This window comes from Muntiacus reevesi, chromosome 10 (genome assembly GCF_963930625.1).
Source record: "Muntiacus reevesi chromosome 10, mMunRee1.1, whole genome shotgun sequence".
NCBI lineage: Eukaryota > Metazoa > Chordata > Mammalia > Artiodactyla > Cervidae > Muntiacus > Muntiacus reevesi.
In genome coordinates, this window is record NC_089258.1 from 34253705 (window position 1) to 34269897 (window position 16193).

The following is a 16193-nucleotide window of genomic DNA, read 5'->3' on the forward strand; positions in this document are numbered from 1 at the left end:
AGAGAATCATTTCTGCATTGCCATATCGGGACAGCATTAAAGGTTGTTAGTGCATTTTGATTTGTGATGTTTTTGCTTTCTCTCTTTTGGGGGAGAAGTTTTTTTTTTTTTTTTTAAATCAACTTAATTGAGGTATACTAGGCATACAATAAGGGCTTCCCCAGTGGCTCAGGGGTAAAAGAAACCCCCTGCAATGCAGGAGTCACAGGAGATACAGTCAATCCCTGGGTGGGGAAGATCCCCTGGAGGAGGGCATGGCAACCCACTCCAACATTCTTGCCTGGAGAATCTCATAGACAGAGGAACCTGGTGGGCTATGTCCATGGGGTCGCAAAGAATCGAACACGACTGAAATGACTTAGCATGTACAGCATAAAATAAAATTCACACGTTTTCAGTTTCCAGCTCAAAGAGTTTTACAAAGGTACATATCAATACGTGTGTAACCACCACCAGAATGAAAATATACAACACGGTCATCTACTTCAAAAAGTTCTCTCGCGTCCCTGGGCAAATTGTCAAGGCAACCACTGATCTGATTTCTACCATTATAATTAGTTTTGACTGTTCTCGAACTTCATATAAGTGGAATCACAGAGTCTGTGTGCTGGGTTGTTTTTTTTTTTTAGTGTTTGTTTATTTATTTGACTGCACCAGGTGTTAGTTGCGGCAGCTGGGATCTTAATTACCGCATGTGGGATTTTGTATGGCATGTGAACTCTTGGTTGAGGCATGTAGGATCTAGTTTCCTGACCAGGGTGGAATCCAGTCCCCCTCATCAGGAGCATGGAGTCTTAGCAACGGGAGCACCAGGGAAGTCCAGTCCCTGAGCTGTTCAATCTAGCTCCTTTCTTTTTTGGGGGGGCGGGGGGCTGCACTGGGTCTGCATTGCTGTTCACGGGCTTTCTCTAGTTGCAGTGAGCAGGGGTACTCTTCCCTCTGGTGCGTGGGCTCCTCACTGTTGCAGAGCACCAGCTCTAGAGCGTGAGCTCGGTAGCTGTGTCACATGGGCTCACTTGTCCCGCTGCTTGTGGGATCTTCCTGGACCAGGGACTGAACCTATGTTCCCTGAATTGGCAGGTGGGCTCCCAACCACTGGACCATCAGGGAAGCCTGAGTCTGGTTTCTTTTGTTCAGCATGTTTTTGAAATTCATTTGCGTTGTTATATATAGCTGTAGTTCATTCTTTTTTTGTTGCTAAGTATTATTCCATTGTGTAAAAATACCACAGTTTGTTTTTCCATTTTCCTTTTGACAGATACCCGAATAGTTTGTAGCTTGAGGGCTACTTATTTTTATTTATTGGGGGGAACTTTTAAATATCATTAAAATCTTGTATTTTTAAAGACATATGCTTTTCTTTCTCTTGAAAGGAATTTGGATGGTCTCTGACGTATCTTCAGAGGAAAAATTACAATCTAAGATGCTATAGGCAACTGCATTATCTCAATAAAGTTGGAAGAAAAAAAAAACAATAAAATGCTCTAGGTATAAAGAGGGGACATGTTTAGGGAAGTTAGAATCCAGGAAGTGAATGAAAGTTTATTCATCCATTCAAATTACAACTGCTGACTACACTGACACAGGAGAAATTATTCAAATGTATGCAATGAATAAGAATACAAAATGGTAAGCCTATCATAATAATATTTTTGGAATCTATTTATACAAATAAAGATTTGACTCCATCACATAGAAATGCAAATGAGCAGTGGAATTATTTATTCCATGGTTTATACTGAGTGTCTGCTCCTTGCTGGGCATTGTTCCAGGACTGAGAACATATCGGGGAAAATAGAGGCAAGCTCGCTGCTCAACCAGCAGGGAGTGGAGAAAACACAGAGACCATTTCCTATTTTAGATGTTGAGAGGTGCTTTAAGTTGTATCAGCTAGGCCAAAATATTCATTCATCTCCTGTAACATCTTATGGAAAAACTCGAGTGAACTTTTTGGCCAACCCAATACATTTGCTTCCCTGGTGGCTCAGACGGTAAAGAATCTGCCTTCAGTGCAGGAGACCTGGGCTCGATCTGTAGGTTGGGAAGATCTGCAGGAAAAGGGAATGGCTACCCCCTCCAGTATTCTGACCTGGGAAATTCCATGGACTGCATAGTCCATGGGGTCCCCAAAAGTCGGATACAACTGAGCGACTTTCTCTCACTCACTCAATACTGGAAATAGACATTCAACTTAGAAATCTCTTTCTTTTGGAAATGTCCCTGCCTCCAGGATTGAGTTGGGGCCCCTCTGGGTTTTTGTCGTTTCAGTTTTCCCCACACTCATTTGGGATTGATCCCATGTTTGCCCACACATCCTACCCCTAAAACCCTCCCCCACTCATTCCCGTATACACCACACTCGCCTGGAAACTCTCTGAGTTGCCTTCAGCACTTGATTTACAGCTGGGTCCTTTAAGAGAGTTGGGCTATAAAGAAAGCTGAGCGCTGAAGAATTGATGCTTTTGAACTGTGGTGTTGGAGAAGACTCTTGAGAGCCCCTTGGACTGCAAGGAGATCCAACCTGTCCATCCTAAAGGAAATCAGTCCTGAATATTCACTGGAAGGACTGATGCTGAAACTGAAACTCCAATTCTTTGGCCACCTGATGTGAAGAACTGATTCATTGGAAAAGACCCTGATGCTGGGAAACATTGAAGGCAGGAGGAGAAGGGGATGACAGAGAATGAGATGGTTGGATGGCATCACCGACTCGATGGACAAGAGTTTGAGTAAACTCCGGGAACTGGTGATGAACAGGGAGGCCTGGCTTGCTGCAGTCCATGGGGTCGCAGAGTCAGATACAACTGAGTGACTGAACTGACTGACTGACCTTTAAGTCTTGGCGTTTAATAGAATAGGAACTGAACGAAAACAGGAGACTTTGTTTACAGGCCCCTGGATCATTATCTGAACACATTAACTAGTGTCACTCAGGTCCAAACCTTTGGACCCTGGTGACTCCTCCAGGTTAGGGACCCAAATTAAACCCTGGCTTGCAAGCTTTACCTACAGCTGGCTTTGCAGGACGGATGGAAGGATTTGTGCAAGACATTTCACAAGAGTTTGCCGGATTGTGTCACAGCCGGGTCCTAGGGACCCGCCCATAACTCCTTTATAAAAGGCGCTGATGTCTTCCGACCACCAGCTTGCTTGGCTGCAGGCGTCTCCTGGTCTCAGCATGGCGCTGCTCTGGGCCCTCACTGTCCTGAGCTTCCTCCCCCTGCTGGAGGCCCAGAGCCCCGAGTGCGCCAACCTGACAGCCGTGGCGCCCATAACCAATGCCACCTTGGACTGGGTAAGTGCCTGACTCCCTGAGCGCCATGGGCAGCGGCTTCCCTCCCTGGGCTTTCTTTTGCCCACCTGATACCTTCCTTTTCTCTCCTGGGGCCTGGACTGAAATTCCGACTGGCCTCCAGAGGCATTTCTCTGCCTCCAAGTTCAGACGTCTCCTTGCAAGGTCCCTCAGCAGAGAACAATTCTGTCCTAGGCGGGGAGGGGCTGTCCAGCGGTTGGGGGGCATTTGGGGAGACACCTGGTTCCCTGAGTGAGCTCTTGTACGATCGCTCCTCATCTGGGGCCCCAGTCTCCTTGTTTGCAAAAGCAGAGCAGAGATCTGCTAAGTCTTATCCCAGCTGACTGTCAAGGATTTGGCTGCATCATCAATTCCTGGCTTCTCCCCAGCTCGCTGGCAAGTGGTTTTATATCGGCTCCGCTTTCCGAAACCCCGAGTACAATGAGTCGGCTAGAGCGATCCAGGCGGTTTTCTTTTACTTTGAGCCCAGGCATGCGGAGGACAAGCTGATCGTCAGAGACTACCAGACCATGTGAGAGCCCACACCGCCAGCCCTAGCTTCTGGCTTTCACTCCCAGCTGCAGAAAAACCTTGGGCGAGTCCAACTTTCCTCCTGGCCTCAGCCTCAGCCTCCCCATCGATGGAATTGCAGGGGGGAGGGGAGGGGACACTGACTCTAATCGTCATCTGACTCATTGACTGCGATGGGTGATCGTGCACTTCTCTTTGACCGTCTTACTGTTTTTCTCCCCGCTTCCATCTGGCTGTAGTGCGGACAAGTGCATCTACAACCTCAGCACCATAAACATCTATCGTCAGAATGGGACCATGTCTAAAATAGGTGAGAGCCAGCCTTCAGGTGGAGGGCTGTTGTGTGGAGTGGGGAGATGGTGGGTTGTCCAGCCTCAAGGAGGGGGCCCAGAGGACTTCTTATATCTCTGTGGTCCTAGTACCTGCACACAGCAAATAATCAGTAATAACTGCCAGCATTTTCAAGTTCTTGCTGTGTGCCAGGCACTGTTTGAAGAGCTTTACAGTTAATCCCCTTCATACTCACTAACAACCCCAGGAGGACATCATAGTGTTCAGATGGGGAAACAGAGAAACAGAGACGTCAAGGTGTTTCCCCGAGGACACACAGCTTATAATTAGAACTAGGATCTAAACCCCAGGCTGGCTCCAGTCCTCCGTCTCAGTCAATTACTCCATATCTTCTGCGAGCTAAAGGTGGGAGGCTGTATGGGGCAGGCAGTGACTTCACCCATGTCCCACTAACACTGAAGAGGGCACCCGGTAGGAGCCGATGGAATTGAACAGATGTCACTCTGCAGCCGGAGCCTCCTGTCTGAGTCTGGTTTCCTCATCTGTAAGACGGGGAGATAAAGGCCTTGACAACCACGGTCCACGTGAGGCTCCTAAGACTGTACACATGGAGGGCACTCGGTGCGGAGCTTGGCACACGGCAGGAGCGAGGGACCATCAGCCCCAGGGAACCCCTGGCCTTCCTGGATTGGCTGTGTGGCCTTGGGCACATCCCCGTTCCTCGCCCATGAGACGGGACCCGATGCGGTTTCCCGTGGTCTCACCAGAGGCTTTCTTTTACAGAGTCGGACAGAGAACACTTTGCTGACCTGCTGCTCAACAAGCACCTCAGGACCTTCATGCTTGCTTCCTCCTGGAATGGCACAAAGAATGTGGGGGTGTCTTTCTATGGTAGATGTCCCAAACTCCCACTCCCCCCAAGCCTCACCCCAGGACCACCACTCCCCTGGCTAGATCCACAGAACCCCAGCCCTCCCTGGCCTCCCACTTAGGCCTCCCAGCATCCCCACCTGGCCTCCTTGTTCCCTCTTGTAGCTGACAAGCCGGAGGTGACCCAGGAGCAGAAGAAAGAGTTCTTAGATGTCATCAAGTGCATAGGCATCCAGGAATCAGAAGTCACATACAGCGACGGGAAGAAGGTGAGTGCAAGGAGGACGGGGTGGTGCTCACCCTGAGGGTGGGCCCCCCTTGGTCAACCTCAGAGGCCTAGAGAGGCAAGCTGGCAGTCAAGTCTGCCCAGCGAGACAGGGCATCCTGTTCAAGCACCGGCTTCCCTGCAGGACCCCCAGGGGATGGATGAGTGCCCAGGAGGGAAAAGTCACTGGGAAATCAGGGAGGAGGCCTGGAGCACGTGGGGGGGCTGGAAAACCTAGCAGGTGGGGAAGAGCAGAGCCAAGTTGCGGCAAACGGAAAAGAGACACATACAGGAAATAATCATTTACAGCTGCTGCCCGCCACACCCCAGGCCTCTAATGCCCGTGTGATGGGCAATAGGTCTTATTATGGTTTTGGAGTCAGCCAAACTGCAAGTCCAGGACCACTGTCCTGATTTTTGCTATGACTGAGGATTTTCTGTATCCTCTTAATGCTTTCCTTTAAATCTGTGTTAAATGGAAGGCTTTCCTTGGTCTTGTCCTGTGCAATATCTGAAGTCACAGAGCTGATAAGCTGGCTACCCTTTTTTGATATACGTGAAATACTTTCATGATTGTTAAAATGAAAACATCTCCATCTGCCTGCCACTGAAGGTCATTTCCCATGACCACCTGTGGCACAAATCACCGCCCCCCCATTTTCGGGAACTTCGGAAAAGAGCTTATGAACACAGGCCCCGGAGTTGTTCCTGAGGCCAGCAGCCTACCTCCCCCATCTGCTGGCTGGGGGCCAGGCCCCAGGCCACCCTGAACCTCCCTCTCATTATCTTCAAAAAGGTGTCAGGAATCCAGGAGATCAACAGAAGGGCAGACAGGGAATACGTGCTCAGACATGCCAGCTGTTGAGGGTTTGAGCCTCTGTTTCAGTGGTGAATGAGCTGAGACGCGGAGAGAAAATGACCTGCCCAAGGTCACCCAGCGGGAGCCCTGCTTGGACTGGTGCCACAGTCCAGAGCTCATTCCCCTCCGAAGACCCGGAGTCTCTTTCTGGCCAGCCCCTCCCCTCACCCCCGCTCCGTGCCCACTGCCAGGCCTGGCGCATCGGATTCCTGGGCTCAGTCGGCCCTGCCTTCTGCCCAGCCCACCCCACCCTTCTCTGACCACACACTGTCTTCTCCCACCAGGATGTGTGTGGGCCGCTGGAGAAGCAGCATGAGGAGGAAAGGAAGAAGGAGACGGAAGCGTCCTAGTATTGGATCAGGATCTGGGGGGCTACGAGGGCCCACCCTCAGCCCCCTGCTCACCCTTTGTACCTCAGTTCCCTCAGCTGCATCAATAAAGTTTGTTTTGGTGCAGTCAGATTGTCCTTTGCGAGTTCATTCGTTCATGGGCCCGCCTGAGTCAACTGAGGCCAGCCCTGGCTGATCAACTGCCCTGAACTGATGCCTGGTTGGAGAGCCCTTGCTGTAATCCCCAGCGCATGTGCCAGAACGGACAGCCATATGCGTTGAGCGCCAAGGGATCCCCGCACGGGGGAGGTTCCTTCTGGTGGGGAGTCTGGGAAGGCTACCCAGAAGGGGCACCTGAACCCCTCTAGAGAGATGAGAGCTTGATAGCACCTGCTGTTCCCACTGAAGCCAAAGATCTGTTTAAGGAATATCGAAGCAGAGGACCGTGAGCAGGAGGTCAGGTAGATAGAGGGTGGTGAAGACTCAGGAGTGTGGCGCCAGGCACCAGGGTCCTTACTTTATGAATAGATGTCACCCTGGCCATCTGGGGAGGTGAGCTGGGAGGGGCAAGGCAGGGGGCAGGGAGACCAGCTCGGAGTCTTCCGTGAGCATCCTGGAAGAGGCAGGTGCCTGGGTCAGGGCAGGGGCCGGATGCAGGAGGCTCAGAGGACTCAGGGCCAGGCCAGAGGGGCTGTGTGTCTCCTTGAGGTGGCCCCAGAGTGCCCGCCTGTCATGCGGGAGGAAGAAAGGACACCTGGGGTAAGGAGGGTCTCTCAAATCCAGACAACTGGGTGTGTGATTGGAGCGCTCTCCATGGAGCCATGTCCAAGGCAGACCCACTTAGAGGTGTAGAGAGGACTGAGAGTCTGAAGCCAGGAGTTCAGCAAGGAAGGCTGTGTCTGGGACTTCCCTGGTGGTCCAGCGGCTAAGACTCCATGCTCCCAACGCAGGGGGCCTGGGCTCTGTCCCTGGTCAGGGAACTATCCCACATGCAGCAACAAAGATCCCACATGTAGCAACTAAGGCCCCGATGCAGCCAAATAAATAAATAGACAAACATTAAAAAAATAAAAAAGAAGGCTGTTCTCCTTCCAGACCCAAGGCCTCTGCGATATGTGGTCAGGCAGCATGATGCAGGTGGCAGAGAAGTTGGACTGAATAATTCAAGTATTCTGTGTACACAGGTCCTAAGCCATCTGGAGTGAGAGGACCATAACCCTGGCTCCTGAAACCCCGTCCTGTGGCTCACCCACCTGCATCCTCCAAAGAGCCACACCCCCAAGACTCCAGCATCCTTTGTCCAAAGCTGCAGCCATGCTGTGAGGCTGGAGACACTGTCCTGGGTCCCTACCTTGCGCTCCCCCTTCCCATCCACTTCCCACGAGGGTGTGGGCCTGGAGGCTCAGAACCTACAAGAAATCCTTCATCTCAGCAAGATGCCATTGTCAACTCTCCTGAGAAGGATCAGCTGAAAAATGAAATCGAAATGGGTTCTGGAGAAGCAAGTGAGCTGAGAGGTGGGGAAGACTGAAGAAAAGGCCAAGGGAAGAGGAAGCGGGAGTCGGGGAGAAAATGTCATGGAGGTTTAGGGAGAGTAAAACAGTCACAAAGAACATGGACTTTGGAGTCAGACCATCACAAGTTCCGGTAGACGGAACCTCGGTCTCCTCATCAATAAATTGGGGGGCACACTTAGCTCAAGGATTGGCATCTAGGAGATGCTCAGTCAATAGCAGGTGTTGTTTGGTGTCAAAAGGAGCATTGGAAAGAGAGTCCAGGCTCCGGCTCATCCAGACACCAATCTGCTCACAATGTCTCACAAAAGAGGCTTGGCCAGACGGCCTCTCCTCGCAGACCCCCTCCAGCAGAAAGTTTCGTGGTTCTGAGTGGGTAAAGTTGGAGAAGGAAGGCAGGCGGGTAGAGCCTGGAAATGCGCACCCAACCTGTCCTCCAGGGGCAGGGCTCTGCTCAGCACCGAATCTTTTGCGCCCTAACGTGACCTTAGAAACCACAAGTGGATGACATACACCACAGATGTGGGTGGGTTTGGGAATGTTTGGGGTGTTCTTTGACCTCCATCTCTTAAGATTACCATTTAGGGACTTCCATGGCGGACCAGTGTTAGGACTCCGCGCTGCCACTGCAGGGGGCGCAGGTTCAGTCCCGGGTCAGGGAACTAAGATGCCACATGCCACGTGGCATGGCCAAAAAATAAAAACAAAACAATTTTGAAGATCAATATTCACTCTTCTTTATTTGCTCTCATAACGAAAATAGATTTTTTTTTTAATGCCCCACATATACAAATATCAGTGATGCACACACATTCCAGAAAAGCTGAGGTCTGAGCTGCTACAGGGTCGGGGAGCAGAAGGCCTGGCCTCAGGGGCACACAACAGGAGCTGGCAGGAAGCTGGCCACTGGCCCAATGCCATAGGGGTCCAAGGGGAGAGCCAGGGGTCTCGGCATGAGGTACTGAGGGGGGACCGTGGTGGACCGTTTTCTGGGGCCCCCTGTGGGGGGTCTCCATTGCAGCAAGCCCGTGGGAAAGGCCTCTTGACCATGGGGAAGCTGGGCGCCTCTAAGATATTCCAGTGGCTCAAAGTACCCCATGGACCAACCACTAGTCACTGGCAGGAAGGTCCACGGCCACGTCCTTCCCAGAGACAACTACCCTGGAGCGGCTGGTCACAGGTGGGGGACGAATTTTCACCAGGGACCCTGCCCTGTCCCCTCTTATCTGGCCTCCTAAGAAGAATTGAAGGCCAGAAAAAATGCCTCAGTTAAAAAAAAAACAACCTGTCCATCGTATATAAAATACATATTATTAGCTGGAGATGGACCCGTGCAGGCCAGGGGCCTCCCAGAGATGCGTCTGGGCAGAGGGTGGCCTCAGTCCCAGCCTCAACCTCCTTCAAGGCTAGGAAGTGACTCCTCTGAGTCACCCGCTGACACTCCTTCCGTTCTGGAAACACGGAGGCTGAGAAGGCCGGCCCGGGGCGCAGGGAGCCTTCCTCGTGAGGGTCTGCGGGGCCTCTGGGAGTGGCTCAGCGCCCTCTGGCCTGGGCCGGGGGGCGACAGGGGCCCGCCACGTGTCCCTGAGCCTCGAGCGCAGTCAGAAGAGGCAGGAGCCCCGCAGGCCGCGGGCCTGGCGCAGCTCGGCCGACAGCGAGCGGCTCATGTGCTGGGTGGTGGAGCGGACGCTCTCGGCAGCCTCGACCGCCCGGCTCAGGGCCTTGTTGAGCTCCTCCAGGTCCTTCAGGTCCAGCTGGACGGAGTGCCGGGGCCCCCGGGCCGGCCGGGAGCGGGCGGCGGGGGGCCACTCGGCGGCTGCTCGGACAGAGGGGGCTGAGGTAGGTGCCGGCGGCGCGTAGTACCTGGGGGGAGAGATGGGTGAGTTCCCCGACCACGGAGACGCCTTGGGGCATCTCAGGTCCGGCTCAGTCCTTGGCCCCTACATTCTGAGTCTCAGCCTCTTCACCTCCAAAATGGGAAAAATACCCCCCGCCAAGGGATGTGTTGGAGGGATGAAGCCAGAACAGTGCTCTAACGCGGTCACCTATCCATCTATCCACTCATTGAACAAATACGTATTGACCTTATACTAAGTACCAACTGGTGTGCCGCAGCCTGGGGTTACCGTAGTGAATGAACAACACTGCCTGCTGCCTTCCTGGAGCTTCAAGTCTGGAAGACTGGTCTCAGGGAGACTGGGACCACCCCAGGTTCTGGAGCAAGACTCCTTCACCATGGAATTCCTATTTGTCAGGTGTGGAGTGATGGAGAAGCGAGACAATAATAATTAGGATTCTGCAGGAGCGCGATGGTCTGGCTCCTCTCAACCCAGAGCAGGGGGTAGAAGTGCATCCTTCCCAGCCTGGTCCTGCAAGAATGTGGGGTGTTGTTTAAAAGTCCTGGGGAAAATGGGCAGAGGAGCCACGAGATGAAGCACAGATTTCTCCAAGAAGTGACTCCTGCATTCATCCAAAGATACCCAAGTTTAGGGTTCAAGGAGACTAGTGCTGGGCAAGAAGCGGTGGCACCTGTGACGTGAAATACAGTGTCTAGAGAGGGACAAAGTGAAAGATGGGGACAAAGAAGCGTTTTGCATAAATGGAGCAGGAATGGGTTTAGGAAGACTTGGCTGGAGACATTCGCTGGTGTTTTGCTTGGGATGCGGTAAACTCCGGTCTTACTCCTGATCCTTTTTTCTGATTTGCATTATTGCACAGTGTGACAAAAGGACTATGCCAGCATCTGAACAGATGTCTCTCCAAACAAGATAAACAGATGGCCAACAAGCACAGGAAAAGATGCTCAGTATCATCAGCCATCAGGGAAATGCAAATCAAAACTACATGAGATGCCACTTCACACACTCCCCACCCACTGGGTTGGCTAAAAACAAAGACAGATAGCAGTGAGTTTTGTGGGAGGCGGGGAGAGACTGGAACCCTCATACACTGCTGGTGGGAATGTGGAACGGTGCCGCTAGCTTGGAAGGCAGTTTGACTGTTGCTCAAGCAGTTAAACCCAAGGCCTAGCCCAGGGCTGGACTCTTCATCCTTGGTACCCACAGGCCAGGCTCTGACATAAGTGCTTTGCTAGCACTATCTCGTTTATTTCGTAGGTACTTTTATGCTTATTTTACAGATGAGTGAAGTGAAGCTCAGAGAAGCTAAGGGATGCAGAAGGCTGCCCCAAACCCTGATCATTCCTCTTGGCCACCCGAACGACCATGAGCAAGCTACTTCACTTTCAAGGGCTCCATTTCCCCCAGAAAACAGCCATACTGAGCTACCTCCCAGGGTAGAGCCAATAGGAAAACTCAGGCCAAAAGCTCTGTATGTCTGCCGCTCTGTAAATAACAGCTACTGAGGATTCTCCCAGAATCAGGGGGCTGGGGCAGTACGCGATTTAAACCCACAGCTAATTGGCTCCCAGTAGATCCTGATACATATCATCTGAACCGAATGAAAGAATGGGTTTCTTGAACCCAGTTCTCTCCTTTAGGGACAGACGAGCTGGTGTAACTCCTGGATTCCCACACACCCCTGCCTTCTGATAATTTGATGACCAGATTGACCTGAAAGTTACCCCGAATTCTCCATAGGGCAGATGCTACAAAACAGAACAAAGGACAACCAGAAAACCCCACTAAACTGAAACATTTGCTAGAAACTAGAAAGCCGGACTAGAAAGAAAACGATCACCTCTAGTTCAGAGGTTATAAGGCAGCTGGCCAGCAGGTGGCAGCACAGGCCCACTCAGCTTTCTAAGGCGTTTCCCGGCTGCAACCACTGAGCATATTCGGTCCTGCTTGACTGGCCGGTGGAGAAATAGTCATCAGTCCCAATTTCAGTAGTATTGGCAGCACTATGGTTACTGGCCGCCCTGACCCACTTATTTTACAGCAAAGGAAACTGGTATAGAACTGCTGACAACACTCTGGAGAAGAAGACAAATCTCCTAATTCCAGGGTCTGGGCTTTTTGTTTTTCCTGCACAATCCTGTCTTGTTGAAAGCACCTTCCCTCATTTCTCTTCTTACTGACAACAATACTGAACGGTAGCAGTATCCGTGGAGATGACACAGCTGCGGTTTATTCAGCAAAGCGCATGTGCCAGCAGGCACTACACACCCCGCAAACATCTCATGGGGTTCTTGCCCCCTTGCCTCATCTAATCCTCATACAAACTGTATGTGACCGAGACTGACCCCATTTAACAGAGAGGAAAACTGAGGCTCAGAGAGGAAGTAGCTTTACCAAGGCCACAGCACTAATAAACGGCAGACAGGATTCCAGCGCCGCTCTGATTCTAAAACCTAAGCCTTTTCCACGTTGACTCCTGTGTCTTTCGTCTTAACTGATGCTCCCTCCAAATGTAACATGCAAACAGTGATTGCTCATCCTATCATGGACTGGACTCGTATGCCTCTGAACTGTCAAGACCATTGGGAACAAGGAAAGTCTGAGAAACTGTCTCAGCCAGGAGGAGCCTGGGAGATGTGACAACTAAATGTATGTGGTACCTTGGGGCGGGGGATCCTGGAACAGATAAAGGACTTCAGGAAAAAACTAAAGAGGCCTAAATAAACTGTGGGCTGTATTTAATAACGGCTCAGTAACTGCTCATGGACCATATCGAGGTGTGCGTGTGTGTTAGCTGCCCTGTTGTACCTGACTCTTTGCGACCCCATGGACTGCAGCCCACCAGGCTCCTCTGTCCATGGGATTTTCCAGGCAAGAATCCTGGAGAGGGTTGCCATTTCCTTCTCCAGGGGGTCTTCCTGACCCAGGGATTGATCCAAGTCTCTTGCATCTCCTGCACTGGCAGGCAGATTCTTTACCACTGTGCTCCCTGGGAAGGTCACCACATCAAGGTGAGATCAGAGGAAACGGTGTTTGGGCTGTATATGAGAACTCTCTGTCTTATCTGTTCCTTTTCTCTATAAATCTAAAACTGTTCTAAAAAGAAAGTCTATTTTTTTTTTAAAGCGAGGGCATTAGTTGCTTGCTGAGAAGACCCACAGGGAAATGGGAGATGATTAGGGTTCTAAGTCCCCACGAGGGCAAGGCCCTCTGCCAGGCTCCTTCACTGTTGGGTCCCCGGGTCAAGCAGTCTCCCTGGTACCCAAGGAGCATTCCAGGTTTGCTGAGTGACTATCCGAGTGTTGGGGGGAAAACACAGGAGTACTCAGTGCTGAGTTCTCAGCTACCCAGCTCAGGGCTGAATGCTAACTATGAAGCGGTTCAGACAGGCAAAGAGGGCTGGAAGGGAAGGTTCTTACACAGTGGCTGATGGATAAGGCAGGACGGGAACCGAGGAGATGTAGGCAAAGGCAGGAGGGGCTGGTGCCGAGGGCGCGGCAGCCAGATACCACAGTCCAGGGGGCGGCCGGGACGGCGACCCTGCCCGCTTGCTCCTCTGCTTGGGGCTGGACGTTGAAGGTGCGTTTCTCCTGGTGGCGGCCTTTTCTGGCGCTGTCAGGGAGGGACCGCAGAGACACAGTCTCACAACCTGGGAAGATCTGGCAGAGAACAGAGGGCCCCCCAGACCCGCCCACCCCACTGGAGCTAGACGGGGGGCTGGCCACGCAGGGAGTGCCTCGCTTTGGGAAGCCAGCTCTCATCCAGTTTGCTCCACCCCAGACTGGACGAGCTGCCACCCCAGATAAACCCCCTCCCAGGGCCCCAAACCCAAATCCAGGGGAGCAGAGGGGAAGAGACTGAGCATCAGTCCTACCAGAGGTGGCTGAGTCTGGGCCATCCCCCTCAGAGGGGGACCCAACTTGACTACACAGGGGACATCGCAAGGTCTCACTGTGAGACGGCCCCAGGGGGCCCCTGGTGACAGCATCACCTGGAAGAGGAGGCAGGGAGGTCAGGAGAGGATGATGTCTAAGTCATCAGGCCCCCCACAGGCCTCCCACGGCACTGAGCTCCCCTCAGAGACCACTGCAGAGGAGACAAGCCACCTCCAGGGGGTGACAACGTTGATGGTAAGCAGGACAGTGAGAGGCATCTCACGAGCCAGGCCCGCTGCTCAGGGTCTTCATGCATTAACTGATCGAGTCCAACAAGCCACTGGACTAGCTATTATGATCACTTCCCCATTTTACAGATGGAGAAACTGAGGCTCCAATAGGTTGAATAATCTGCTGTCTCGGAGCTAGGAAGCAGCGGTCCTCTGTCTGACCTCAAGCCTGGCTCTCCTGTCTGCAGCCCCTGTATCTGTGGCCGTTCTCCACAGTGACGCAGGCCCATTCTCCAGGAGGGACTGGTCCACAAAGGCCCCCGGGCACCAGGTAGGTCAGTGGAAGCCTAAGAGAGCAGGAGTGTGGGCACCCTGGTTCTCTTCCCGTGCAAATCCTCAACACCGCATCTGGGAGAATTCCAGGGTCCACCTGCCTCTCCTTCAGGCCTCAGCTCAGCATCACTCCCTCTGGGAAGCCCTCCCGCCCCCTGGGCTGAGTTATGGGCTCTCCAGCCCCACCCTGTGCTCTCCCATCCTCGTTCTGACTCTTCAGTTTTGTCTGCTAAGCTGAATTTGTCAGGGACAAGGCCCAGAGCCCAGTATAAGAGGATAAGGGCTGAATAATGAATGAGTGAGTAGGCCTGCTGGGACTCTAGCAGAGGCACAGAAATATAGTGGTGAAGAGTCAGGGCTTCAGAGTCACAAACACCAGGGTTCAAACAACAATGTTGTTGGTAACCATGACGGTGAGAGGCATCTCATGAACCAGGCCCTCTGCTCAGTGTCTTCATTTATTAATTGATTGAATCCAACAAGCCACTGAACTAGCTGGCTTTACCACTTGTGAGCTGTGTGTGCTTTGGCAAGTCACTTGACCTCTCTGAGCCTCAGTTTCATGGGTATGGTAATAAAATGGACAAAACCTACTTCATGGGGTTGTGAGGATAATGCTTGTAAAACCCTTAGCATGTTACTAAGTAAGGGCTTCACAAATGACAGCGCTATCATTATCATCATCACTGCTTGAAAGGGCCTCAGAGACCATCTCCAGACCTTTCATTATAGATGTGGAGCCCAAGGCTCAGAGTAGTTAAGGAACTTGTCTGATGTCACACAGCACGTCAGTGGCAGAAGCGGGACTAGAACTTGGGGTCCACATTCTCAGGCCACTGCTCTCCCCACTACTCACCCCCGAAACCCTTGGGTCTGGGGGGGGGTTTGGGGAGGGCGGAAGGTAGACGGAGGGGAGATAAGGTAATCATTGCCGCCAGCCTGCCTACTGCTCACACCCCTCCTCACATCAGGAACTTCTGAAATCATGTTCATGGTTTCTCCACGTCAATGTGAAGGAGAGAGGCTTCAGGCAAAGCACCTGGAGAAACAGGTGTGAGGGCAGGACACTCTGGGAAAGCTGAGAAGTCCAGAAAAGTCCTGCTGTCGTCTGTACGTTGACCCAGCACTGAGCTCAGGGCAGTCTATGTCCGACCCAACTGCACCCCTGCCCCCCAACCAAGGGCAAGAAGCGGCAGCCTTATGGCCCTGGCTGCTTCCCCAGGTACCACCCCCTACCTGGATCCTCTGTCCTAGGGGGTCGGCAGTGGGGACAGCAGACCGGGGCACTGCTTCTTGGGACAGCCTTGGGGGTCAGAACATAGTACTCCTGGCCTGGGGAAGAAAGCAGAACCGCATCAGCTGTGCGTGGATGTAGAACGGGGGATGATTTAGAATACAAATCTCTCTCCTCTTCCTCCAGATGGTTTAACAATCTCCCTCTCATTTTCTCATGCACACAAAACATGTGTGTAAATATGTAGATACATAAGTGTGCATGTATATATACACATATAGATAAAACACATTTATCTGTCCATGTATTGTAAGCTCTTTCCAGACTCCTGTTTCATCTCAGATCCTATTTGGAACCAACTGCCTAGTTCTTGACATACGGAAAAAAAAATCAACAAACCCAAGCTCAGTCAGGCCTGGAAAGCAGGCAGGAAGACAGGATAAGCAGTGACAAAGCATGATGGTACTCCCCAGACCCCAGCTCACTGGTTAGGATTAGAACGGCTGGGGCTTGCAGTCAGTGGTGTTTTCTCTGTGCTTCATGTGGCTGGGAAACGGGGAGAGTCATGCTGGGGGTTTCACAGGCTTCTTGGGAGGATTGAGTGGGGCTGTATCCGTGTATTCTGCCCTGCACTCAGCAGATGTCGGGAGCTCAAGGTTATAAAAAAATCGGACAGACTCTTGGGTCTGCACTCAGCCCCACTATTCCCTG

The 16193-nt window shown here is 52.1% G+C and overlaps 2 protein-coding genes across 2 annotated transcripts in view; one reads left to right on the top strand and one right to left on the bottom strand.

The window, feature by feature from the left end:
- Positions 1-3167: 3167 nt before the first annotated feature.
- Positions 3168-6458, top strand: LOC136176847 (alpha-1-acid glycoprotein). The gene is made up of 6 exons (XM_065947492.1): positions 3168-3295; positions 3682-3824; positions 4063-4133; positions 4898-5005; positions 5150-5253; positions 6393-6458. The coding sequence occupies exons 1-6, from the start codon at positions 3179-3181 to the stop codon at positions 6456-6458; spliced, it is 609 nt and encodes a 202-aa protein (XP_065803564.1). The 5' UTR covers positions 3168-3178.
- Positions 6459-8688: 2230 nt separating this feature from the next.
- Positions 8689-16193, bottom strand: part of AKNA (AT-hook transcription factor) — a 46850-nt gene continuing 39345 nt past the window's right edge. Inside the window, exons 19-22 of the mRNA XM_065947213.1 lie at positions 15485-15580; positions 13685-13801; positions 13230-13422; positions 8689-9814 (exon numbers count right to left, since the gene is read on the bottom strand). Of these exons, the coding sequence (XP_065803285.1) occupies positions 9553-9814; positions 13230-13422; positions 13685-13801; positions 15485-15580 (668 nt within the window). The 3' untranslated portion in view covers positions 8689-9552. The remainder of the gene's footprint in view (positions 9815-13229; positions 13423-13684; positions 13802-15484; positions 15581-16193) is intronic.

Bases quoted from the DNA above. Each gene is read 5' to 3' on its own strand.
- LOC136176847 (XM_065947492.1), top strand. From the start codon at position 3,179: ATGGCGCTGCTCTGGGCCCTCACTGTCCTGAGCTTCCTCCCCCTGCTG. The intron at 3,825-4,062 runs GTGAGAGCCCAC...ATCTGGCTGTAG, and splicing joins GTCAGAGACTACCAGACCAT to TGCGGACAAGTGCATCTACA. The intron at 5,254-6,392 runs GTGAGTGCAAGG...TTCTCCCACCAG, and splicing joins CATACAGCGACGGGAAGAAG to GATGTGTGTGGGCCGCTGGA.